Source organism: Clinocottus analis, unplaced genomic scaffold, assembly GCF_023055335.1.
Source record: "Clinocottus analis isolate CAN_PGR_092001 unplaced genomic scaffold, fCliAna1.0.p SCAF_17, whole genome shotgun sequence".
NCBI lineage: Eukaryota > Metazoa > Chordata > Actinopteri > Perciformes > Cottidae > Clinocottus > Clinocottus analis.
The window spans coordinates 16814910-16842648 of NW_027175898.1; the positions used below are offsets into that span (position 1 = coordinate 16814910).

Here is a 27739-nt window from a genome sequence, read left to right on the forward strand (position 1 = left end):
GCCGGAGGGAAGGAAAAATGATGCTCGCAATGAACCCATTTGGGTTACGGGGAACGCTTCAGAGTGAATTGAAAAAAAGGACGTAAGTGGAAGAAAAAAGGAAGAAAAATGACATTTGTCCTCCGCATTTCAAGCAATAAAGCCGGTTTACTCTTGACATTTGTTACACAGTTCCTGAGATGTGGATCAGTGACGCGGCACTTCCTCTAAAGCACGAGGTTTCCTTCTCAAAGCAAACCCAGGAGTCGGTGCTGGAGTCAGTGAGCTGCCGTGTGACTGGACGTCCTGGTGCACGTCCTCGGGACTAGAGGGTGACCTTTTTCATCAGGATGCTAAATTATGCATGTGTTGGCTAATTAATGTCACCAGCGCCGACGGTTTGAGAGCAGGAAAGGGAATCATCGCCCCGCAAGGAAATGTGTTTTTACGAGCTTCCCCGTACTCTGTTTTCCATTAACTCCCATTAATAAAATTAACAATGAAAATAAGTCAGGAAACCTTTTTTTCATTCGGATTATGTATACATAGATATGATGGATGGATGGATGGATGGATGGATAGATAGATGGATAAATAGGTAGATAGATAGATAGATAGATAGATAGATAGATAGATAGATAGATAGATAGATAGATAGATAGATAGATAGATAGATAGATAGATAGATGGATGGATGGATGGATAGGTAAATACATAGAAGACAAACAAAAATACACAGAAATATGAGGAATGCAAAATACTACATATATACAAGTATTATTTTTAACTAAGCAATAAAGAAAGTGCAAAGTATTTGCAGTGTAAATAAGTATGTACAGTCACTAACTAAACAACAAAGGCAATATAAAAATATATAAATGTATATATCTGTATATGTATTTCTATACATATCTATATATAGAGACCGGTGTAGATATATGATGTTTTTGGACCTATTCAAATTCAACATTAAGGCATTTATAAAAGTACAAACTAGAGAGGAAGAAGGAGAAGAAGTAAACGTGTAAAGAGGCCGTCCTTGTTTCCATGCAGCTAACGCCGCGCCGTCTATCTGCATAGCACACAGTATATATTTTAAAAGCTGTAGCTTCGGGGCTTTTCTGCAGCTCAGGAGGATTTCCTTCTTTGATCAGAGGTCTGTTTGAACTGATTAACAGGGAAGAGTTCATGGGATCAAAGCGCCGCGAGGCAGCGTTACAGCAGCGATGGAGAACAGAGGGCTCAGAGCGGTCCGCGCTGCAGCCGGCGATGCGCTAGACTTTTAACCAGGAAGCCGCGCGGCGATCAAACTCGGAGAAACGCACTCAACCGAACGGACGCGTGGACTCACGCGGCAGCACCGTCGCTGACTTTTAAAAGCGTTAAAGCAACGTGCGGGGAGGCTTTTTTATTAAAGTAAAGTTTGAATTTAAAGGGATATTTATTGTTGTTGTGTGTTAAGCTGAAGTCCGTTAGCTTAGCTTAGCACAAAGCCTGGCGGCAAGGCGGAAACAGCTAGCCTGGTGCTGCCATTGCAGCATGAAGCTCAGCACTGATAGTGTTGTGTGCAGGATGTTTGTGTAATCTAGTCTCTGTGAAAAAAGGGATTTACATGATGGAACTATTTATTCTGACGAACAGCTGGGTGATGTGAACGTGAGCGTAGCTTCTCAGCTTCTCTTTGTCTCATCATGACCGCGAGGTTGCCAGGTTTGCTGCCACTGTGCCAGAGAAAGGTGGACTGAGCAGAAGAATAAACTGTTGTAGTCTATTTTCCCTTCATGTACCGCTACACCTGCCACTTCAGGGACTGTGTAGCGGCCTCTGCCAACACCAATACTGGGCCTGAATGCATTATGTGCAGCTAACGTGCTGCTCAGACAAAATGTGCAAATTATATAGTTTCAGTGTTTAGTGGCGTTGGGTGACCCAGTAGTCCAAACAAAAGATTGGCAGCGTTTGTTACTGCAAACCACGGACATGTTCAATCTCCACATCCATGAACCAAAAATATGTTTTCATACGCTGCATGACGGGTACATGACGGATGCATGACGGGCTGCATGACGGCTGCTGGGCTGCATGACGGCTGCATGACAGCAGTATGACGGCTGCATGACGGCTGCATGACAGGCTGCATGACGGCTGCATGACGGCTGCATGACAGGTACATGACAGCAGCATGACGACTGGCTGGCGGCTGCATGACGGGTACATGACAGCAGCATGACGGCTGCATGACGGCTGGGCTGCATGACGGGTATGGAATGTAAGTACTCTCTCTGCATTGGCATCACTTTAATAAGGATGCTGGTGTTTTGGCATCATAATTGTTGAAACGCTGCCCGGCTCCAGTGTGACATGTCGTGTCGGCGGTGTGCACCGGTGCCATGCCGGCTGCCACACACAGACGGCTCTTTGTCTAACTCTTGCTGCCGGCTTAATGGTGGAATGAGTCCGACCTCCATTTCCCTGTTCGGACCTTTTTCCTCAGAACAACGGGCGCGGCGTTGAAAGGGGCTTATGTCCGTCCTGCAGACATTTTTTGTCATTATCGGCTCTTTAAAAAGGTGCTGTGCATTTTTTTCTTGTTTTTGTTTTATCTGTTATTTAGCACTGAATTATTCAGAGCAAAGAACACCTCGTCTTATAAAGGAGATTGTTATTTCTAGTTTTTATTATCATTATTCACTTGAAAGCCCGTTGACCTGCAATCAATAATGCATGGGCTCCGTGCGGCGTCATCAACGCGCCGCTGCGAGGACGACGCCGGGGGGGAAGCAGACGGAGGGTTACACAAGGAATAAATACGGGGAATAATCCCAGCAATGAGTAAGAGAGAGATCAGATGGAGAGACGCAAGATAAACAGAGAATAATTGAGGGAGAGGAGAGGGATGAAGAGATCGACGACACGCCCCCCCCGAGGGAGAACGCTCTCACCTCATTTCCTCGGTTTCGGGTGATTTTGTGTAAACAACACCAGATGTACCAACAGAAGTGCGACTCAGATGTGTTAAAAAAAAGAAACGCTGCTGCTGTATTTGTCTTCTTCTTTTGCCCAGTGGGGAGAGAGCGTCTGCGAGGAGGGGGGAGGGGCTTTAAACAGAGTGCAGTTACTTATTTGCTGCTTAAATCTAGCACAGGAAAATACTTAGCAATGAGAACAATTATTGAACTTAAAAAACATATTAGAATTATGCGTACTACTGAATTGAACTGCGTAATTAGGGGAAGAATTGTCTGGAGGATTCTTGTATTTCGGGGCTCATTACTGCAAAGTCTCGGCGGCTGCACATGGTTTCCTCCTGCAGGAGAAAAGGAGTCGGGTTGGATTTTCTCTCCAGATAAAACAAATGAGGTGATGAAAGGGTGATAACTAAACTCAACTATTAAAATACATAACAGGAGTTTATAGAGTGTGAGGTACTTCTGAGGTGCAACAGGAAGTCGGCGTCACTGGCTCCCTTCATGACAAAGAGCCAATGGGATTCTGCCAATGGATTTTGAATTATTGAAGGAAATAATCTGGTTTAGTTTACGCTGCTCACACGTTTCGTCTGTCAGGATCTTCTGAAACGAACTCTGATGATGTTTGAAGTGTAAAGTAGAAGCTAACGCTAGGCTACAGGATCCACCACGGTCACATGACTTCACGTCTCCTTCACTAAGCTAAGGGAGGACGAGTGTCCTCGTGAGGACGCTTAGTCGTCTCCTTTAAATTCTTCTTTAACCCTTCAGAGTCTGAGGTCATTTTCTCGATTTTACATAATTTCTTAAATTCACCTTTTAAAGGTAATCGCTTAAGATTCATAAACATGTTTTACATCAAAATCTCTTTATATTGATGCGCCTTGTCAAAAGGCAAAAGTGTAAAGAGAAATGATTACATGTAAAAGCATCTAAATTTACCAGAGGGGAGTTTACAAACTATTTAAAAATGTTAAAATCTTTTCAGCTTTTGTTGAACCAAAAACACATTTAAAAAAAACACATTGACTTCCAGACGATCTCTGTGTTTTAAGAGTTATTCCCACTGAATTCAATTTCATTTATATTTATAAAAAACAACTAAAAAGATTCACCTTTATGTGGCTCTTTTAAATTCTGGTGTGTTTTTTTAATTAAATTGGTAGAAAGTACGTATTTTTAGGATATTTAAGTCTGAAAATAGATGCAGAACATTGTCCAAGTTCTGTAAAAATTCAGGGAAAGTTTGTTATTATGAAAAGAGAAGTGTAATATTGTTGTAACGCTGCCTCAAGGCAAGGAGTCCTCACATTAAAAGACTGGATTAACACTGTGGCAGGATGCAGAGCGTGAACAGACGACAGAAACAAGCGCAGATGTTTTACTTGCTTTGACTTATTTTCTCTGCCAAATTCTAATATAAAAGACGCAGAAATTTACATACAAATATTCATCGAGCAGCTTTAAATTCAAGCCACTAATAACCTCCTCGGGTCGGGATCATGAGCAGCTCCAGACTCTCATTACTTACACCTTTTTTCTTTTTTAATTCGACACCATTTCGACCCAAATAAAGACTTCATCCAGACCTCCGAACGACCGAAAGCAGTTCCTCTCAACACGGCTGTACATTTCCACAAGAGGATCCTCAGAGGCTTTCCAGCGCTTCATCCTCCATAAAAGAGATTTTACGCTCACATTCGATCAATTTGATGGGAACGGAGCATCAAAACATGCAGCGGGCCCGTGACTTCATGGCTTCAGAGCGCCATTGTTTGGCTGTTTGGCTGTTTGGCTCCAGGCGCTCGCAGGAGTGACTGGGTCCTTTGACTGAATCGAGCGTGACGCCTTGTTTCTCTCGCCGTGCTTGACCCCCCTACTGGACGCTTCACATGCGGTGACAGGGTGGCAAAGACTACATGACACGGGTCACTAAATATAGCGAGAAGGGGCCGCCGACCAAGGGCGCCAAGAAGCAAACAAGAGTGGAATGGTGGATTTATTTTCCAGGTGGAGCCACTGAGCCTTCCTCTTCCTCCTCCTCCTCCTCTTGAAGGAAGTCTCACAGGATGCAAATATCTCGACCGGCGGACGTCTCCGAGGATCGGCGATAACCGGCCGAACCCCCGCGCCGCGGCGCTTGATGAATTGAGCGCATCACATGTTGTGATTTATGGTCGAACGTGTGTGTTTTTGTTGTTGTTTTCCCTCGGTGGAACTGGCTCAAAGGCAGGCCAAACTGCTCCAGACGGAGGAAAACACATTGGAAACCAGTGAACTCAACGTGATTGATGTCGAGTGTGTTAATGTGCAGGCAGCTGTTTAAAAAAAAGATCAGTTCAGTTTAATTTCTAGAAACAAAAACAAGAGACGTTTTGTCTCACCTGCACATGGTGGCAGCCATTTTGCACACAACTTCTACACAACCTCAGCTTCCTAAAATAATGGCCCGAGGCATTTTTTTCAGGTTTTTCAAATAAAACCCCAAAACTTGACCAAATGCCAACGAACAAGCTGCCTCTAGACACACGGCACAGCTGGCAAATTATGTTATGATTACTAATATTATGTTCCAGTGAGACTTCTTTTCATTGACAAAAATGCTAACTAGATAGCTAGCTTAAATGCTGGCTTCAAAATGCCGTCTTGAAAAGCTTACAAAAAAATTGCCTGAGTCACATTGTCTTTTGACTTAGACAAAATAAAATGGCCTACGTCACACTCTTGACAGGTTATAACTACAGGGGTAGAATCACATGATCTGAGGATGTAGGTGATGTCATCAGAGGTGGTCGGTATCACGAGGAGATGATTTAGGCAAGAAAATGACTTTGGCCAATATTTTAGGAAGGTGACGATAATTTAGATGAACGTAGTTCTAAGTGTGGCTTGAATACATCATCAGTGATGTATGAAAACAATCTTAACAGCAAATTGAAACTGCTTCTTGGTTCTTCTGGGTAAACCATAGACCTCACTGTTTCCATTGGAAACACTTCCTACCAAATAAATGGTGAATGTGAGCAACTATGGAAAGATATTAACTGTTTAAAAGGTTTTATTACTTTGTGTGCATCAAACGTTCACATCTCATTTCCAATTCACCTTCATTGTACCGGAGTGGAGGCAGATGTGCTAAAAATCAAAAGGTTACGATATCGTAACCAGAGTTCTACGAGCACAAAACTCCTCATGTTCATAGTCACATCATCATTGAGGTTGTACTCCTCAAACCAGGCGACTGGATGCATTAACCGGCCGCACACCGTTCAGACGACATTAAGCTTGCTGAGCAACTCTAGTTTCCTCTATTACCATAAAGTTGCATTTACCGTAGCATCGGCCCAGACAGAGTCCATTACGCCTCCGTCAGACACCACGGGGCCGTGATTAGGTGTTTTCTAGTCCTTTGAGGAACTCGGCATGATTACCGCTCTCAGACAAGATCTCATCTCGAAGGTATTTTAATGCCCGCGGTCAGAACGGTCCACCTCATCAGTCCACCGTGGACTGAATTAGCAGCAGATGTAGTGAGACTAAGCAGATAGCATCGCCGTTCATTTAACGTCGGGCTATAAAGCAGAAGGGCGCTTGAGTCAGTCTGCTGGAGGGCCAAAAGCTGTATTTTATCTGCCGGAGCTCCTGGGGGCACCGGCAGAGAGAACGGGTGTTCGGCTTTTAAAAGCTGCCTTTTAATCAGAGCGTGAACTATGACTGTTACGCACAAGGAGACCTTTTTGTCCATTGTTAAGGAAGACGTATGATCGGCGAGGGGCAGGATGCAACAGCTCCGCTTCGGGGCCCCGGGGCCGGTTGACTTACCCCTGTTTGGCCGCTTTGTTCTTGTTCACGTCGATGGTGGTGATGGAGTGCTTGGCGCCGGACTGGATCTCCCAGTCCACCTTCCACTGGGCGTTCTTGGACCTGGTCTCCAGCAGGTTCACCCCTTTCTTCGCTTTGACCCTGCAGGAAACGGCGAGAAGAAAAGGTTACGAGTCAGTTTCTTCAATGCCAGACGACTGAAGATGATACACAACTTCTAGCATGACGTTAGCGTTAACACGCTGGCGTCTGAAAGCTTTCAAACGACACTTTGAGACACAAAACTAACGAGGCATTTCATACAATAAACAGATTCCATAATGCTGGATTTCACATATCAGGATTCTGCATTGACTCGCTCGGCTCCTCGGGGGGGAAACACTGCACAGGAAGAGGTCAGGGTCAGCTATTTTTTGCTCAAGGACGCTACAGCCGAGAGCGCGTTTGAACCTGGAACACACGCGCACACACACACACACACACACACACACACACACCTCCCCACAGTCTCCTAAGACTTCAGGTGTTCACATCAAACAGAAAGAGACTGAAGGGGACGATTATGAGTCCTGCAATGACGTCTTCAAAATGGGACGTTTTGATTCTTTTATTTCATCTGTTTTCCCCCGTGAATAAATAAACACGAGTCGCATGTCGATGAATCGCACTTCACTCGACACAAAGGGACGAGTCAAGCGTTCTCTTTCTGCGTCTTTCCAGGGAATAAATACCGACAGTGAGCCTGATATGACACACGTGCAGGTTCTCGCTCACCGATCTAAATACGAACGCCGACATGCGTCTACGTTCTCGTTCAGAGCTGCAGAGATTCTGCACGTTCACATGCTGAATGTACAAAAACACACAAAACAAACAGATTCACAAATCTGCAGCATCACAAATATATGAATGCAAAATGTATGTTTGTATATATCATATATATATATATATTTATATATATGTATGTATGTATCATAATATGTATCATATATACATATATATATATCATATATATATATTATACATGATACATATGTATCATAATGATACATATTATGATACATATATATGTATCATAATATGTATCATAATGATACATATTATGATACATATTATCATATATATATATATATATATATATATATATATATGATACCAAATAACAGTCATATGCATTGTGTGTGTTGATAACAGTCATATGCATTGTGTGTGTGTGTGTGTGTGTTGATAAGTCAGATGCATTGTGTGTGTGTTGATAACAGTCATATGCATTGTGTGTGTGTTGATAAGTCATATGCATTGTGTATTGTGTATTGTGTATGCATTGTGTGTGTGTGTGTGTGTGTTGATAAGTCAGATGCATTGTGTGTGTGTTGATAAGTCATATGCATTGTGTGTGTGTGTGTTGATAAGTCATATGCATTGTGTGTGTGTTGAAGTCTTCTTTCTGTCAGCAGGATAACAAACGGCGATGGCGGCCGTCCTTTGTGACTCGGTCCAGACGTGCTATTAAGCTGTCCGCTGACCGAATACCAAGCAGCCGAGAGCAGAGGAACAAAAGCACTCAGTTATTATTGTAACTCTGTTTATTTGACCACGGAGCCACGCCCCGCTGCACGCTGGAGACCATCGATCCCACCGGCTCATTTTCATGAAACACGAGACGGGGATGAATTATTAACATATCTGGCTTGTTGTTGGTCGGCCTTGTGCCTTCAGGCCAATTCATTTCAAAAGTAGTAAAGTTAAAGGTCACGTCATCAGTTTGAGGCTCATACTTGTAACAGAGGCTCCTCAGTTGCTATGTATGGGTTAAATGCAAAAAACACATGTCTTGTATGTATGTGAAAGGTATGTAATATGATAAAAACGTGTTTCTTTCATGTTTACGTGCTTTGACGTTTAGAAAAACATGTTATTTTTCTTATAATGTCTCCATGAATGAACCTGTTTGAAATGCTTTGTTTGCTGTGCTTTTAAGCCCCGCCTCTCGATAAAACCCTACGTCTGCTCTGATTGGTCGGCGTTTCCGTCAACAGAGACGATCACGACCTGATAACAACCAGCTCTTTGGAAAGGAAAACTCTTTTAAAACTCGCCTCCAACAAAACGTACAACTAACCTGTTACGTTTTGTGTTTCTGTTGCAGCTTTACGACTTTGAAACGAATGAAAAACACTTGTTTTAGTGAATAAAATCATCATGAGTTGCCTTCAAATGACACTAAACACAACAGTAGAACAAAACTACTGCAGACATGGAAATCAGACTCAAAGACGTTGAAATGCTTCAGAGTTCATACACATTGTGACCAATGGATCAAGACTTTAAACCACATTTAAATGACTCTATACCAAATTTCCATAACATTTTCATGTAGTGAAACACCCTCACATGACTTTTACTCCTCACTTTTTGGATTTTTTTTTTTTTCAAGGACTTTTCCAGGCCTGGAAATAACATTTTTTATTAAATTGAATGACCTTTCCAGGTTTTCCATGACCGTCAGAACCCTGAGTGTTATTCCCTGCGTGATGACGACATGCAGAGTACCAGACAGAGTTCTCCTGAAGGTCACGTCTGCAGCCTGAACTCTGGGGATCTCAATGATTTTTGTCCTTTACAGGAAAACAGTATTTTTGTTCCTCTCTTCCCGCCATCAGACCTCGCCGGTGTCTCATTTACATTTGGTTGAAAGTCTGACCCCCCCCTCCCTCCTCCACCTCCCTCCACCTCCCTCCTGCTCCCCCCCACCGCGACATCTTCCAGATCGTTCCATTTATTTCTTTGACAGATAAAAATTCTGAAGTCCCGCTGAGGTGTTTCCATTTGCTACGCTAACCTGCGCTCAGTGCATCGACCACTCATCCGTGATTTGTGAAAGCAATTGACTTTCAGCCGAAGCCGCCGCCGCCGCCGCCGCCTGCAGCCGGAGAAGCACTCGCGGCTCACGCTGCATTTCAATGCCGGCGCCACGAAATCTCAGTTTGCTGCTGAAAGTCATGAACAAGTGATCACGGGAGGAAAAAAAACAAATAAAAGTAGATACTTCTTGCAACCTTTCACTCTTTCCACCAGCTTCTAAACCCACAAAACGACAAACTCCCATATGAATAAATACGTGAAGCCGACCGTAATGTTGCAGATTAGATCTATAAGTACTGAACTCCGCCAAAGTTTTCTCGTTTGCGGTCCTAAACGTGCCGCCCGAGCCTCCAATCCTGTTTCCAATTTGTGTGAAACAAACAGACGAAAGCTGCTCTCTCCTTCCCCTCTTGTTTCTTGTTATTGCAGCTCTCATTGTCTTCTTTCATCAAATCCCCCCCACGTGAGAGAAAATACAGTAATCATCTCCGTCAAAAGGGGGGAGATGAAACAGAAACATGTAATGTTTAAGAAATCACCCCCGATCGAGCGCGTCGTCGCCTTTGAAGCGCGTTGAAAAGGGGAAACGCCCTCAGACGCTCGCTAAACGAGGTGACCCAGTTAACGCTCGATCACCGGAGCTCTTGAAAGAGGAAAAAAACGATCACAAGCGATATAATAATCGTGCGTTATTGTGGGGCCCGACCGAGTGACACTTCATTACCTCCACTCACTGGCAGCTTATAAAAGCCACTCCATATCCATCATCATCTTTTTTTTTTAGGGGAGAAAACCAGCATGTTGCACAGAACAAATGCTTTTCATTTGGATTTTGTTTTGCACCACAAACCAGAGAGAGAGAGGGGATGAAGCGTTGCCCACGGGAGCGCCGCCGCGTGAGCCGGACTCCCCATCGAACGGCGTTAATGCAGATTAATGGAAAAGCCGGGCAGCGGTAAGCGGCAATAATACACGCCCCGAAATTCTGAGAATCCTGGTGAAGCCTCCTGCTGCTGCAAGTGGAGAGGCGGCGTGAGCCACTTCAGCTAAGACAGAGCTATTACTTACTCATTCCACACAGATGCCTTCTGCCATGGCAACACCTATTAGACTGCGGGTTGGCAGGCGGACTGCTAAACAGCAGAGCTTTCGGTCAACACGTTTCGGGGCCAGATTTCTGAGCCTCCCCCCGGGTTACCAGATTAGGTCTTGTGTTTAGAAGGAGAGCAAACAGCTCGACCCACGGCAGGAAATGACGGAAAAGGCGGTCGATGCGACGGCTGCCGAGTCCCTCTGAAACATCACCCGTCCTATGAATGCCTTTTTTAGCTGCTTGTCACGAGCGTGCAACTGGTGTTTATTAAAAGGTGCAACTTTTCACCTCGACTCCCGTGTGCGTACAATCTACATGAAGTTGTGGGAAAAAACTAACAGCAGCAAGAATACGCAACGTTTGGACGTGTGGTTCACGTTAGCCGCCCGTATGCTATCATGTTAGCACGATACTCATGTCCGGTTACGATGTTATCGCAATACTCTTGTCACGGTATTTTATCATGATATTCATGTTATGCTATAATGTTAGCACGATACTCTTGTCACAATACGATGTTATCGTGATACTTATGATGCAATGTTATCGCGATACTCTTGTCATTGTACGATGTTATCACGATACTCGTGTCATTGTACGATGTTATCGTGATACTTATGATGCAATGTTATCACGATACTCTTGTCATTGTACGATGTTATCACGATACTCGTGTCATTGTACGATGTTATCGTGATACTTATGATGCAATGTTATCACGATACTCTTGTCATTGTACGATGTTATCGCGATACTCGTGTCATTGTACAATGTTATTGCAATTTTAAACATTTTGCCATTTGCTGAATAGAACATATATTGTGATTTATTACCTTCTGCAAATGATCTCTATCAACATCTGTTTTACGTCATAAGATACAAGTTTCATTCAGTCCAAGCACACAATATAAATTGTCAAAGGATTGACTTTGTATTTGCATTAATAACAGTTCATAATAGGTCATTTTCTGGCCAGAACTTGCACGATAAACACATGTAAAATCCTTCTCCTCATTAAGCAGCGTCCTTGCCTGGTCTCTGACGCCTGCTGTGTCTCCATGGTGTGCTCGTTCTGTACTTGAGCGCTCGCATCGCTCTCCGCTGGGCTCGGAGGCCGACGTCCTCGTGACCCATTAACGACTGCTGCCAGAAATCATGTCCGTTGCCATGCCACATGCTGTAATTTAATACAACTGTCATCCTTTAATAAATAAAATATGCAAACTAGAATTAAATCAAATCAAAGCTCCGAAGTCTTTAATTTTTCCTTAATGGCCCTTTTAAAGAGTATTTATTGAGCACATTTGAGGACGTCCCCACAGGCAGAGCACTCACAAAACTGGAATTTTTCCACGACATAATGAGACTGACTATGAAAAAATGCCTTTTTTGAGACTTTAATCACTTTAAATCTCGGCAATGAAACACAAGTTTAATAGTGCAGATTGCATATGTGTGCTTTGTAAGGTCGATGTGAATGTTTTTTCATGATAAAAAGGGCTGTTTGGCAAACTGAAGGTTGAAATCCGGCAACACGAGTTTGGCTGTTTCGACCTGTTTCGAACAGGAAGCGACCATATTTGGACGTCAGAGAAGTGACGCTTCTAAGGTAGTCATGATAATATTGGTTGAGATTGGTGGTATTAAGATGGCAACACGTCATATTTGACGACTCTTTGGCTCAGTGGTTAGCAGGCCCGTCTCTCAATCAAGAGGATCGGTGGTTCGATCTCCGGCTCCGCTAGTCCTAGCGTCCTTGAGCAAGACGCTTAACCCCTCAATGCTCCCCGTTGCTGTGTCTACGGTGTATAAAGTCACTTTGGATAAAAAGCCTCAGCTAAATGTAATTTCTTTTTAAAAATACAAAGAAATAGATGTTATGTATGTTTGGTTTTGCACAATTTGAGTGGGACGCGATCTTAAGGGTTTTTAAAAAGCTTTTTTTGTGTGAAAATAGCATGTTTGAGAGTAAAAACAACCTGAACGGCCGCCTGAAGATGCTTTGGTATCGATGCAACAGCAGTTTCATAACACTAGCGCCATTACAGTTCCTCCATAAGTAAACTTTCCTCACATGGTCTGCAGAAAACGTCACTAACCACCGGCCGCCAACACTTCTCCCTGGCACGGTTTCCTCGCCAGCTCTCGGGTGACAAACACGGCGTCGCCCTCGGATCGCGAGCGGCGATCATATCAATCATCTGGAGCGCTCTGATGTTTCGTGGTGTTTATCCTCACAAGCAAACAGCTTTGAGGTTTTTCTCTCGACGTGCAGCTGGAGAGCCGGAGCGGGCGAATCTGCCAGGGACAGACTCTTTTAATGGGGGAGCCTCCGAAAATTAAAATATGAGAAGCTGGGGAAATATCACAGAGCAGATTACAAATATGAAAACCGCAGCTGCTGGTTTGCACATGTTGAAACTGATTTATTTCCTGGTGAAAATGAGCAACGCAGCGGAGTGATAAATGTGTCTTCTTCGCAGTACGACACGGTTAACGACGGCACATTCCTGGTTATTCACACCCCGCGTTTCCTGAGAAAACAACCACACTAAGTGGCCTACAGACCATAACTGCTTTGGTTTTACAGTAACATCAACAGCGCCTTGTTCGCTCTGTAATTAATACAAATAATGAAGTCACATTCCAACAGAAGAGATGAGTAAGCCAGATAATTACAGCCGGGATCCACCGAAAACATCTAATGCTCAGGTAAGAAAATATCTTGCAAAAACACTTTAATTATAAAACCTTTTATCTGGAAAGGATGCTGGGTTTTATTACCCGAAAAGACTTTTTTTATAACGCTGGGTATGCTCTCAGTTTTGAACATTTGAAAAGGCTTGTAAGTGGTGGTTATTATTCTTGCAGGGAATAAGTGTTAAAAGCAAGAAACAGAGGTTTAAAGGGTAAGTTGGCGTTATTGTTCGGTTTTAACGTTAGCTCTTAAGAAAGATGAAAATCTTTAAAAGAAAAAACATTTTCTAGAAATGTTTTTTTGAACCAACATACGGTATAAAATATAGAATTCGTTGCGGACTTTTCAGGCTCGGATTCAAAACACAGTTTGATTTTCAGCATGAAGGCAAAAAAAAAAAATACACTGTGTTCACTGTCATGAAGGATACTACACACACAAAAAAAATTATTACTGACGAATTTATTAATCAGGATACTCAGCTTTTGACCTTCAATGGCAGTTTCATCTCTTCTTTTTAATACCAGATGAAGCCAGAAATCTGAGCATCTGACGAAGTCATCTTTGAATCCCCGCCATCGATCATGAAACCCGTAAAAGCCGGCAGACATATTGCGTAATCACGATGAGGTGGTGAAAGCCGCGCCGCCCTTCCCCTTCAAGAAATATTTAAGCAGCCGATGTTCTGGTTGTCTTCGGGGCCTCCGGGAGCAGAACATGAAGCGCATTGTGGCGCTGCATGCCTGAACACGGGGCCGCATCAACGCTGCGATTCTTCATCGCAATCAAAGGCTGCCCAGACATGTGCGACCGAAACGCACTGAGGGGAGAGGACCCAGCAACCACCGGCTTGTTTTCAAACATCTTCTCTCTCCGGCTGTGAACTACAGAGATGCTCTGTAGTTCACGCCGCTCTCACCTCATAAAGCTCCTCTTTTTTTTTTTTTCCTCTCCGAGGAGCCGAGTCGTGATGAATAGCTGCGGTGCCTCTTAATCTAGGCCTCGCTTCACAGTTATATCTCCTCCCCCGGAAAAAAAACACACACAAATATAAATAATAAATCACGGGGTGATGTGTGATATTTGTAGCCTCGCAAATGTGAATAATAGTGAGTCAGGGATTTTTATCAGTTAATTAGGAGTTCACACCGAGAGGGGGTTGAGGTGTAGTGAAATCAGACGGGGTTACGTTAGCCGGGTATGAGCGTGGTCAAATCAAACGGGGTTACGTTAGCCGTGTTGCAGTGTGGTCAAATTAAACGGGGTTACGTTAGCCGGGTTGCAGTATGGTGAAATCAGACGAGGTTACGTTAGCCCGGTATGAGCGTGGTCAAATCAAACGGGGTAACGTTAGCCGGGTTGTTGTGTGGTGAAATCAGACAAGGTTACGTTAGCCGGGTATGAGCGTGGTCATATCAAACGGGGTTACATTAGCCGGGTTGCAGTGTGGTCAAATTAAACGGGGTTACGTTAGCCGTGTTGTAGTGTGGTGAATTCAGACGGGGTTACGTTAGCCGGGTTGTAGTGTGGTGAATACAGACGGGGTTACGTTAGCCGGGTTGTAGTGTGGTGAATACAGACGAGGTTACGTTAGCCGGGTTGTAGTGTGGTGAATACAGACGGGGTTACGTTAGCCGGGTTGTATTGTGGTGAATACAGACGGGGTTACGTTAGCCGTGCATCAGAGGCGTCATCTCATCCAACTCTCTCACTTTTCCCCTTTAGCTTCATAAGTAACTTTAATCAAGCGAGTACCAAACGTAAAAGCGGTGCTTTTTATGCGTTCACAATGACAAATTAAACAACCGAGACCAGGAAAAATATATTTTGCAAGAGCTTTATAACTGACGGTAACGTTTCTGTGCTATAACGGAGACGGAGAGATAGAAAATCTTCTCAATGTGTCGCTCTGATAAACCGGGTCGTATTTTTGTAGCTTTTGCCCCGTCAGAGAGAGAGGTTACCGCACCGAGAAATGGGCTTTTATCACATTTTTTTGTCAGGCGGGACCTCGAAACAGCTATTTTTTGAGGACATAAATATCATACATAAGTCGTAATAAGCCAGAACGTACCATTAAACGAGCCGAGCACACAGTGGTTCTGTCGTAAATTAACAACACTGATGGCGTAAACACATAGAAAATAAATTATTTTTATTTTTGCCCATTCATTTTTGAGCATAATCATTAAAAACATTCCCTTTGAGGGGAGTATCAGCGACTAATTATAACCCTTCCCCTTCACTCACCAGTAAAGGTCAAACTCCATCCAGTTGCCAGAACACCCAACAAAAAGGGATTTCAAAGAGAAGTTGATTACCTCTTGACCGCTCCCTCAATTCCCTTCACCAAATACTCCCTTTTTCTGGTTTTGTGCGTTTCATCAGCTAACCCCCCCGACTGCATTTCCCTCATGAAATTATCAAATGAAACGACCGAGACCTTCCATCTCTCTCTCGTCTGCCAGCTCCAGACAGATTGGACTCTGGTATTTGGCATTCACGAGCGCCGGCGCGTCCGAGTGGGACGTCGTAAACAAACATTTGATCGCGGGGACGGCGCTGACAACGGCCTCGCGGAACGGCGGCGGAAAAGAGAAAAAAAAAACCCACCCTGATGGATGGAGTCGTGCGCTTCGGAAGGCTTGTCCCTTCAGTGATGCCCACGCGAAAACGGGAAAGTAAATAAACAACTAAAATGTCAGCACTTGAACGTCTCGGGAGGCATTCGCTGCACTCCCTTTTGCATCGCGGCAGAAACGGGGCCCTCGGCCCCAACAGCTAAATTTGGCGGGCAAAGCCCCCACACAACACACACACACACACACACACACACACACACTCATCCAGCAGGCAGAAGCTCCATTAGTTCCTCCGAGGGGGCACTTTGCAGACAACCTGACCGCTTGCGCTACTGCAGACACAACAAATCCCATTCCGTGAAGATCTGCATAATTCAGAACATAAGTGCAGATTTTTGTATTTGTCGCCGGCCGGCTGCGGATGCGGCGCTCTCGTGTGCGCAGCGACATGTGATTCAATTACATAGTCCGCTGTGCACGGCGTCTCGGCTCCGGCGTGTCGCCTTGTGTTCGTGGCGGGGGCCCACTTTAAAAAAAAAGGAGGGTCTCGCCGCTTGTGCTTGTGTTCAGAAGGTCACTGAACCGATCGCCTCGCATTCAAAAACACAAGTTGCTGAACGATTTCCCACCCGCTAGCAAAACGAGGAATAATTACGCCGGTATTTAGATATCAGCTAATGTGTGACGGCGGCGTGAGCGGAGATCCAGTTCACCGTTTATTCGGACGAGACAGACGAGAAAACAACCGGTGAGTAAAAAAATAGTCACACCCCCCCAAAAAAATGCAAAAATAAAGATGTCGCAGTGTTGTGGCATCTCGACAGGCGTGACAGCTGACGTGTTTGTGACACTCGCTGCTGTAATGAGCGCCTGGCACCGATGTTGATGCCTCACGCGGAAAAAATAAAAATAAAATACAAAGTTTTTATCCTCTTCTGTTTTTTACTGTAAAGCTCCACATTTCCATCTCTGTTATGCGTGCATGATGAGAATCCCCGGCACCTCGTGGGTCCCTGAGATCCTATAACCGCCTCACTAGCTTCAACACCCAGGACGCAGTTCAGTGACGCTGATATAAAAAAAAATAAAAAACCTCTCATGCAACGTGCCCATCATCATCATATCATTGCCCCGGAGGACAAGAGGGGCGTCGGTAGTGCAGTCCGTCACGGAGACCAGAGCGGCCGTCGTCACGCCAGATGTTCGCTTGGCGGAGTGATGCAAAAAAAAAAAAAAAAAAAGACAACACTCATTACGAGAGTGAGACGGAGGAGAAGAACGCCCGGCTAACGGAGCGGCCATGCGAGAGGGCTCGGCCAATGGGGGATGGAGATCCGGTCGTTTCTGGCTGAGAAAACGAAGAGGCAAACGTTGTGCGCCACAGCGGTCACGATTCAGCCCGATCCGACAAGCCGCCGGAGGAGAAAGAGAGAGTGGAGCGCAGGGGGAATCATTTAGTCGTTTTGAGGGTTTTCCCATCTGCATGGAGACTTAATAACGACGGATCTAACAGGGAGACATTGAGACATCTTTTGTACGACGACAGCAACGGAGACAGAGAACGGCGGTGTTTTGAAAAATGAAAAACAAATATTTGCAGACATTCCTCTGCAGCGAGTACACAGTGCTGTTGCTATGGAGAAACTATTGAGACAATATAATTACAGTGCGCAGGAGAAAGGCTTTTTTCTTCTTAAGTTTGGTTGATGTTTTGGTTGAAGTTTAACCGTCGGTTGTGTTCCGACTTGCTTTCTGGCTCCTTCCTCCGAAACTCAATTACAGGCCTTAAAACAGAGGCTGTTTGTCCCGGCGCAGATGAAAGAGGTCTGGTGGGTCTTGCGTTGGGGTTTTTTAGCTTAAAAGGGTTGAGGGCTTTGCAGAAGCCTCCCCCGAGCATTCCCAAGCTGCTGTGCGTCGGCCATGATGAGGACCAAAGGCAGCGCGGGCGGGCCTTCATGTGCAGCCTGTGCCACCACACCAAAGTCTATTTCTGGTGTTTGTATTTAACGAGTAAATGCAAACAACAGAAATAAGCGACGCCGTGAGACACCACAACCGGACTTGTTTTTCATATGCATGGTCTCTGGCACATTCTCATGCTATGAGATGGCTATGGAAAGGCAGGAAACCAAGAAGAAGAGTGAAATACTGTAAACTGCCAAAAGGAAACTGTTTCCGGTCACAGCTGTGTGGCACTGCATGTTTGATCCACAGTAAACCTGAGGAACCTGTATTCCTCAGAAAGCGATGACTGAGTGTTTTATATTCTTCACGTGTTGTAATTAGGAATAGTGACGAGTTTTAAGGCAAGTTGTGACAGAAAGATCTTCGAAAAATTAACAACGATGATGATCAGAAACCTATGAAAGCCCATTGCCGCCAAAAATAATCAGGACCTATTTTTATTTTTAAAATAGGACCCCAAAAAAATTAGGACAAAAAAAAAAAAATTTTTTTTTTTTTTTGGTCCTATTAAGAAATAATAATTGGTCGTATTTTTTTTTTTTAAATTTTTGGTCCTAATTTTTGATTTTTATATATTTTTTTGTAATTTTGGTCCTAATTTTTTTTTTGGGTTGTGGAAATGGGCTTCCATAGAAATCTAGTTCCTGTCTTTGAAGGAAAAAGGTCGAACTGGACGAGGACTTTGTGCATCAATGCCTCCTCGTTGTCATTTATTTATTGGTATATTTGACTTGAATGGGTCCATTATCTGTCAACTACATCCCACAAATTCATGTTTTTCTAGTCAGGTATTAGTACTTTTTGTTGATTATTATTTACTTTAATCTTTATCTCGTCTTTCTACCATTTGGTCTGTACGTATATAAGTTATTAAACTACACGGCAGCAGATAACATTAGAGTTCTTTGCATCATTGGTGTCGTTATGTTTCGTACACAAAGCCATAAAGAAAACTCTGAGGGCGAATTACCTGATCACCAGACACCGACTTCCTTCAATAACATCAGCGGATTGTAGTCAAAAGGCATTCCTCATGAATATTTCATGAACTTCTGCACATTCACACCTTCTAATGTGCAGATCAAAGTCAAGGCCGCTGCGTTGTGTTACTGCTGCTTCGGCAAAATATGTAATGTTTCTCTCGCGGCACAACAAATACTCGTGACCTTACCTATCCGGTGCCAGGAGCCAACACAGATCCCGACACATGAACTCTGAACCCACACACACACACACACACACATGCACATGCACATGCAGCGGCGTGCAGGCGACGGCGTTGGCCGGGAAGGCGTCCTCTCTGGAGGACAATTACTCAAAGTAGTTTTCCCATCAGCCGAAGCCGCGAGCAGAAGACCCTCAGGGTGAGCCAGGACCTTTCTGAGGAGGCAATCGGGGGAAACAGCCACCGTCCAATTTATTTGATAAGGCTCGTCGAGCTCAGAGCCGCCGACGGATGCAGAGGGGAAGTGGAATTGGCATACGTTGGGATTATTTTAATATTTCAGCCAAAGGTCAAGGGTGGACGTTACGAGTTCAGGGTGCAATCGACGACCGTCGGCGTTCAGTTCACGACATCGAGTAAGCGATCGAGCAACAACAAAAAAAGACGCCGTTGCTTTTACCCGTCGCAGCGTGTGATTACAATACGGGGAAAGTGGGCGACTGAGCCTCCCTTCAAGTCGCCGACAATGGGAGATTAAATTCACAGATCTTTTCAGGCAGGGGGCTGGTGTCAGCGCCCTTGATGTTCTCCACTTTTCCCCCGAGGAACTTTTATTTCAAATTGGACAGCTGTGAGTAAAACTAGCTCTCTTTGGGGATCCTCACCCACACAGAAGCCAGCGAAAAGGAAATGCGATCCCTCTCTGGGGAAACACACACACACACATAGACACACAGAAATTTGCTTTGAAAGGTTTATACCGTACAAGGATTTAACTAATAAGTAGAACATGTGTGTGCATGTGCTGCAACGCTAACTTCAAGACGAACAGAATGATCGCGGCAAAACAAAATGTGACAATAATGCAGAATGATAAATGGATCAAAATAAAAATGCATCATGTATTCATTCAAGGGAATAACATTAAATGTTCCACACCACTTTGCGTGAGGCCGGTCTAATCCAACATTTGCACCAATAAAAAAATAATAATAATGCGTCGTCATTTGGAGATATATCCCACGAAAATTGTATTTGTATGTTACCCACATATGCAGAGCTCTAAATCACACACCGGGAGGCCTGAAGAGGAAGTTGATGGGTCCAACGAGCGGCCATCTTTTAGACAGGAAGTGCAACGAGAAGACACTGTTGTTGATGTTTTTGTCATGTGACTTGCGTGTTTCTGCAACGGCACTTTCCTTTTTTTTTTAACCCAAACGACATTTTTTTTTAAACTCATTCAAGTCGTTTTGTTGCCTAAGTCTAACAAAATGTATTTGAGAAAAGCGTGTATTCATGTCACGAGTAAGAAAGAGTGAACTATTGTATGAGGACACGTTGCCTGATTGGACACGAAACAACACAAACATGCTGGTGTTGCTTTACGGCACAAAACAGGAAAAGATGCTAATTTTAAAGTCACTTGGGGATTGAAAATGTCTGACTTTGGTGCCCCCTGGTGGTGGTATAATAACAACATGCACGGTATCCGAACACAATGGAAGGCAATATACATGTACATGCTTATGCCATGGAAACAAAAACAAGGGTCTATTCTTCACAAGTCAACACAAAAAAACAGCTGATTGGGGGAAAAGGCAACAGACCGTTTCATCTCTCATTTGTGTGTTCATAATTATGTCAAGAATAAATGCAAGGGTCTACTGCAGAAGATCAAACATGCCGAACCCTTTTGAAAAGGATATGAGGCAGCTGAAGAGATGTATCTTTCCAGTGAAGTTGTTCAAATAGCCATGCCTCCCTTTGCCTTCCTCATATTGCATAATTCACGACAGGCAAACTGTGCAAAGAATACACATCAAAAGTTTGCCATCCTTGACAGTTACGGATGCTAAAGTCAACGCTGAAGGACGCCCGGCGTGAAAAGGATAACTACCTGTAATTTCAGCAAAATTAGGCTATTTAAAATGGGAAATGTCTCTGAAACTGAAAACATTAAGAGGACATTTCGACATGGTGAAAAGTGTAAAAAGCCTGTCGCTGTGTTCTCAACGAGCATAAAACCTGAAAGGTGTTCTGGACTCCAGAGGTCGTGCGTTATCGGTCTTCATGCCACGTTCTGGGTGAATGCTCCATTCGTGTTAATTTAAGTAGCTCATGTTAAACTACTTTTTTTTATTAAATTTAAAGAGCTCATTGACAACAAACGAATTGTTAAAGATACCGTCAGATGCTCTTTATCCGATTAGTGACCTTGGCTCTTGCGTAACATTTGCTTTTTTGGCTCGTAGGGGAGCCCAAGCGTCCATGAAATACCTCCCGTTGCAAACCTAAATCTAAGGTCCGTCCTATTTCCTGGAGCAGCAAACATTTCCGTTGCATAACAACCTCAGGGGATGCTAATGATTGTTCCAGGTACTGGCTTAAAAAAAAAACCTTGGGTTGCAAAATTCATGATAAAATCAATGAGCGGTCTTTGTTTTTACTTTCTTTGGGAAGTGGCCGGTGCTACGAGGTCCATAATCAGGGATTAATGGACACAGAGGGAACAATCTGGCCTCCACGTCGTCCATTTCCTTACTCGAATAGCGCTCATTACATCTGTTAAGTATAATCTGATCCCGTGTCCAGTACATGACGATGTGCGATACACATATCCTCTATGAAAAGCAAATAAACCCCAAATACCCTCCATTAGCTCTCTCTGAGAGGGTGCCGTTAACTCTGGGCCTTTAAAGGGTTACGTTACTCATCATGGCTCTCGTTCAAGCGGTGAATCTCAGAGAGAACCTAACTCCACTAGATGATCGATGCACCAGGCGGGTCGTGTTGCAGACGGGATGGAAAAGCAGAAACCCCCCCCCCCCCGCAGATCCTCATTGGACCCGCGGCCAAGAGAAACCATCCGTCTGTGAATCCCATCTTCCCCGGGCCTCTCCCGCAATCGATTTTCAAAACATTCTTCAGCAATCCAAGGCAAACAGAACCGCCGTGACACACCGCTGGCAGCAGCCTCATGAATGATGTCAATTATCCTGCAACAAATGACAGCAATCCACCCGAGAGAACAGCTCGGAGCTATCCGGCATGCCCTTACCTTGCAGATCTCGCTCTTTCAAATGCAAATCGGCCTTTATTTCCCCCCCTCGGCACAGGAATTCCTCCCTGTACACCTACTGTATATCAAATTGGTGGAAGAGACAGAGAGAGAGAGACACGTCCCTCAAGGAAGAATCATGAATATACAGAATAAAAGTAGCCGATAATCTGCACAGGACGCAGAGAAGCTCCACCTGAGCGTCACCGAGATGTCTTTGAGCCGATGCAGAGCTGCCGGTGCTCTGAATGCTCGGGGAGATGAGTGAAGCCTCGCAGACGGCTCTCCTCATGGCTTTTAAAGGGGAAACAGGAGACACCTTGAAGTGGTGTTTTGAGAAAGATGACATTACAAAGAAATCACATGCCTATATGGCTGTCATTATCTGCACACACAAAAAAAAGAGGTAGAAGTTGGCCTGAATCCCGGTAGACTGGTTGTCTGGAGGAGTACTTTCCTGGCAGAGGGTGCATCCGCCTTGATTTCTTTTAAAGCCTCGTACGTTTCTCATCTCTCCCGTAACATCCAACAGACTGCAGAACGGCCGTGCACCATCTCACAGACTGAAGATGTCCTCCACGCCCTTGACGAGAACTTCACCAAAGGTTCTCCAGTCCCAAGCTCTGACTTGCTACCAGGCTGCAAAGTAAAGGGCCTTAAAGCTGCATTCTCTCTCCTGACCACCAGGGGGCGACTCCTCTGGTTGTATAGAAGTCTATGCTTCATGTGTTAAAGCTGCATTCTCTCTCCTGGCCACCAGGGGGCGACTCCTCTGGTTGTATAGAAGTCTATGCTTCATGTGTTAAAGCTGCATTCTCTCTGCTGACCACCAGGGGGTGACTCCTCTGGTTGTATAGAAGTCTATGCTTCATGTGTTAAAGCTGCATTCTCTCTCCTCACCACCAGGAGGCGACTCCTTTGGTTGTATAGAAGTCTATGCTTCATGTGTTAAAGCTGCATTCTCTCTCCTGACCACCAGGAGGCGACTCCTTTGGTTGTATAGAAGTCTATGCTTCATGTGTTAAAGCTGCATTCTCTCTCCTGACCACTAGGGGGCGACTCCTCTGGTTGTATAGAAGTCTATATAAATGACTCTACTTGTTGTTCATTTAGTAAATTATGGTCATTTAGAGTCAAACAGACTATAAAGCAGGGGATGCTTTAGGGCGGGGCTACAAGGTGATTGACAGGTACCAGAGACCCTTATTACTTCATGGACTGTATTAGACTCACAAGACCGAGATATATTTAAGTCTGCACAAACCAACAAGACATTTCAAGACCAAAAGGCAGCGTGTCTTTGGCTTTTGCAGGTTGTCGGGTGTGTGAAAACATTCCTGGACATGTTTGTTATTCCACATCACAACAGACTGCCTTCACAGAAAATCCACAGATATTTATTATTTTTCGTTGCTTTCTTTCTCTCTTTCTTCTGGTCACCGGCCTTTAAAAGCAGGATCAGGCCTCGTGGTCAGGCCGTTTAATCAGACTCGTTTGTTTGGTTCAAGAAGAACACAAAGCGTTTAGAAGAACACAAAGCTTCTAGAAGAACACAAAGCTTCTAGAAGAACACAAAGCGTTTAGGAAACTGATTGTGAGTCGAGGTGCAGGATGGATGAAAACTGCCCTGCGGCATATTTTTTAGACAGATGACTTGGAATACCTAAAAAAAATCAAAAAGAGGAGGGGGGTGGGGAAATGAACCAAAGAGCTGACAACATGGCGCTCCACCATCATTAGCAACCAGCTGGCATGTTCTCGCCGCAGACCGGCCTGAACTCTTCACGCTCCCCTTGTGTGCGAACTTTAAAACGAAGGAAACGATTGAATTTTAAAATACAAACAATTCAAAATGCTCGTAGATCAGAGAGTAATAACAGAGCTGGGAGGGAACAGAGTTTGACGTCGGGGCTGCAGCAGCAATTAAATCAAACACTTGAAAAAGGTGCAACGGCAGCACCCGGCTCTCCATCCGGCCCCAGAAGTGAAGCTCCGTTTGCCACGGAGGCGGCGTGACAGTCGTAATTGCTTCTGGCGTGGCAAAGAAATGGCCGTGAAAACCCAGAAGACACTTTCCAGAGCGCATTCAAAAAAAAAATTGCCCTTTGAAAAAAAGGCACATTTTGAACCCCTCAACCCAGAAAGAAAACCCACCAACAACATATCAAGATGTTATTTCCCCGGCACAGCCGGAGAAGAGACTAATTCTCAGCTCTTATTGACGCCCACAGTGGGAAGCTGCCGCCCGAATGGGATGCAGCCGTTTCTCAGCCACCAGGCGGAGGATTAATCATCGATTTCTTTCATAGAAACGTGGCATTATGCTCCTGTTCAATCAGGACATGCTGAAGTCCACTCACACTGGAGCGGAGGTCAAAGCACAGCCAGAGCGACCTCACATCTCTACTGTGAACAACCAGGATGCAGCTCACAGGACAGCAGAAGATCCACGCTTCCTGTTTCCTGCCACCACACTGGTAACTCTACTCCTAATGAGTCCGTGAAACGAGCTAATATTTAATCAGCGCGCTGTATTTAAATGCACCTTAAACTGTTTGCTAATCAGCTGAATTAAAAAAACCTTCCTTAATCACAATGCCTTCATAATGTTCACTTAGTGGACTTAAATACTCATATGTATAAATATATATATTTATTTACGGACGCAGACTTATAAAGCGGATGATAAAGTTTAAGGAACACGATCCAGACTCACTGAGCATTCAAAGTAAATGTAGAAGTAACGCTAACCTGGCGGTGGAAGTTCCTCTGCTGCTGCTGAGGAATCAGTTTCCTGGTGTTTTTGGAAGAAATCCACAACTTCTAACTTTTAAAGTCAATCAGGGACGAAGCAGTTCCCACGCAGCCGGCTTGGGGAGACTCGCTGTGGGCGTCTCATTAAAATGCAAATAGTGTGATTGTGTACCGCTATCTCGTTTGAAAAAAAGAAGACCCCATTCCATTTCTGTCTTCTCCTCCGATGCTTTTCCTTATCAGGAATCACGCAAAATGATCACGAAAAGGATCGAGATCCAAGCAATGAAGACACAAGGAGAGATTGAAGCCACGAAGGCCTTTAAGATCCACAAGATGCGACTGTGAAGTCATCTGTTCAGCGCCGCTAACGTAGCGCGCCGCTAACGTAGCGCTCCACGACTTCCTTACTTCCACACACATCCACCTGTTTTACCTTCACGCTGTCGCACAATTCAGTTATTTATTAACAACAATGCATCACTGAATGTCTTCAACTGAAGAGCAGTTGTTGACACGTTAAGCTAACCGCTAACAACAACAAGAGCAACATCGATCAGATAAAAGAGCTACATTCATCTCCAAGGATGTTTTTTGTTGTCGCCGTAGTGCCGAGCATACATAGAAACATATACTTTGCTGCCTTCATAGAAATAGAAGAAATGTTCCTTTTTAAATCAGTGGAGCATTATGGTCGGAGAGGCGGCCATTTTTTTGCAGTCATTGTAGCCACGCCCCCTGGAAGAATTCAATTTGACATTGTGGGATTATAACTTCAAAAGTACTTTTCCCCGTAGACGTACACTGGGAAAGAGACGTCTGTCACTCAGAGAAGACTTTCTTTAAATTTTAGGGATCAACTTTCCGGTACGAAGACTTGGACGTAAGAGTTAACGAAGCCCCGCCCCCAACTCTGGATCCACTTTGCTTCATAAATCCACAGTTGTGACGAGCTCACTTCCGTATAAACGGTGTGTGTGTGTGTGTGTGTGTGTGTAGTTCCACTACGCCAGCTGTTCCTCCTATAAGTAAGTAAGAAAGCGTGATTATGGCGTGAACAGATGTCGACTCAGCTGCTGTCTCTGCGGCAGAGCGACACGCTTTCAGGCCGTCGCCATTTTATTTTTTGTTACAGAAAAACACCAGTTGCTGCTTTTCTGAATGTAGAAACATTGTTGCCCCCGTGTTCCTTTTATAGACCGTTATCGAGGAAATAAAAGTCTCCGTGTTCCATCAACATGTCGCGTCTCTCTTTGCGTTCATTCGCCCTGGAGCTTCCTCCTCGTCTTCACTGAAGAGTGAAATGTTCTCCATTGGCTCGTTGGTCCCTCCACCTCGTGGCTTTGTAGGAAAAGCTGACGCGTTTAGCTCGGTTTGCAGCGAGAGAACAGCTTGAAATCAATGTGTGTCTCTAAAATACATCCAGCAGATGTTTCGGCAACCGACCGGGAGAGAAGAGACGAAAATACAGAACTGAGACTGCAATGGACTATAATGGAAGAAAATGGACTACAATGCACTGCAATGGACTACAATGGACTACAATGGACTATAATGGAAGAAAATGGACTACAATGGACTATAATGGACCGCAATGGACTACAATGGACTGCAATGGACTACAATGGACTGCAATGGACTACAATGGACTGCAATGAACTATAATGGAAGAAAATGGACTATAATGGACTGCAATGGACTGCAATGGATTGATTGCAATGGACTACAATGGGCTGCAATGGAAGAAAATGGACTATAATGGACTTCAATGGACTATAATGGACTACAATGGACTACAATGGACTATAATGGAAGAAAATGGACTGCAATGGGCTGCAATGGACTACAATGGACTACAATGGACTGCAATGGGCTGCAATGGACTACAATGGACTACAATGGACTGCAATGGACTATAATGGAAGAAAATGGACTACAATGGACTACAATGGACTACAATGGACTATAATGGAAGAAAATGGACTGCAATGGACTACAATGGACTGCAATGGGCTGCAATGGACTACAATGGACTACAATGGACTGCAATGGACTATAATGGAAGAAAATGGACTACAATGGTCTACAATGGACTACAATGGACTATAATGGAAGAAAATGGACTGCAATGGGCTGCAATGGACTACAATGGACTACAATGGACTACAATGGACTATAATGGAAGAAAATGGACTACAATGGACTGCAATGGACTGCAATGAACTATAATGGAAGAAAATGGACTATAATGGACTACAATGGACTATAATGGACTACAATGGACTGCAATGGACTATAATGGAAGAAAATGGACTGCAATGGGCTGCAATGGACTATAATGGACTACAATGGACTGCAATGGACTGCAATGGACTGCAATAAACCGGAGGGTTTGCAATAACTACACTCGCATTGCTCAACCGAGACGTTGCCATGGAGTGGTTGGCGGTGGGATCCTGGATGCAGCGGTGAGGACTCGCACGTCTTCCTAAAGAAATCCGTGCATCAATTATCTCCGATGTGGACGCCTCCGCCATCCACTGGATGCTCTTCCTCGGCGTCTCTCGTCGTCTTCCTCGCCGAGAGCCGTGACTGTGAAGCTGCTGCCGACAGCTGAGGACATGAGGGGGCCGCTCTCCTCCATGATGGAAACTCCATCGCTCTCCTTCACTCTGCGCAACGTCTCCGTCTCTACGTTCGTTTCTCTGCAGAGAGACCGGGTTTATTTTGAGAAGATATTAATGTGTTAATGTCAGGTAGGGCCATGACGCACAATCTCCACACAA

General features: G+C 44.4%; 1 protein-coding gene across 1 annotated transcript in view; it reads right to left on the reverse strand.

Moving 5' to 3' along the window:
* The window catches only part of tmem132e (transmembrane protein 132E), a 106908-nt gene that overhangs the window by 52775 nt on the left and 26394 nt on the right, over positions 1 to 27739 (reverse strand). Inside the window, exon 3 of the mRNA XM_068580153.1 lies at positions 6771 to 6911. Coding sequence (XP_068436254.1) covers positions 6771 to 6911 — 141 coding nt within the window. The remainder of the gene's footprint in view (positions 1 to 6770; positions 6912 to 27739) is intronic.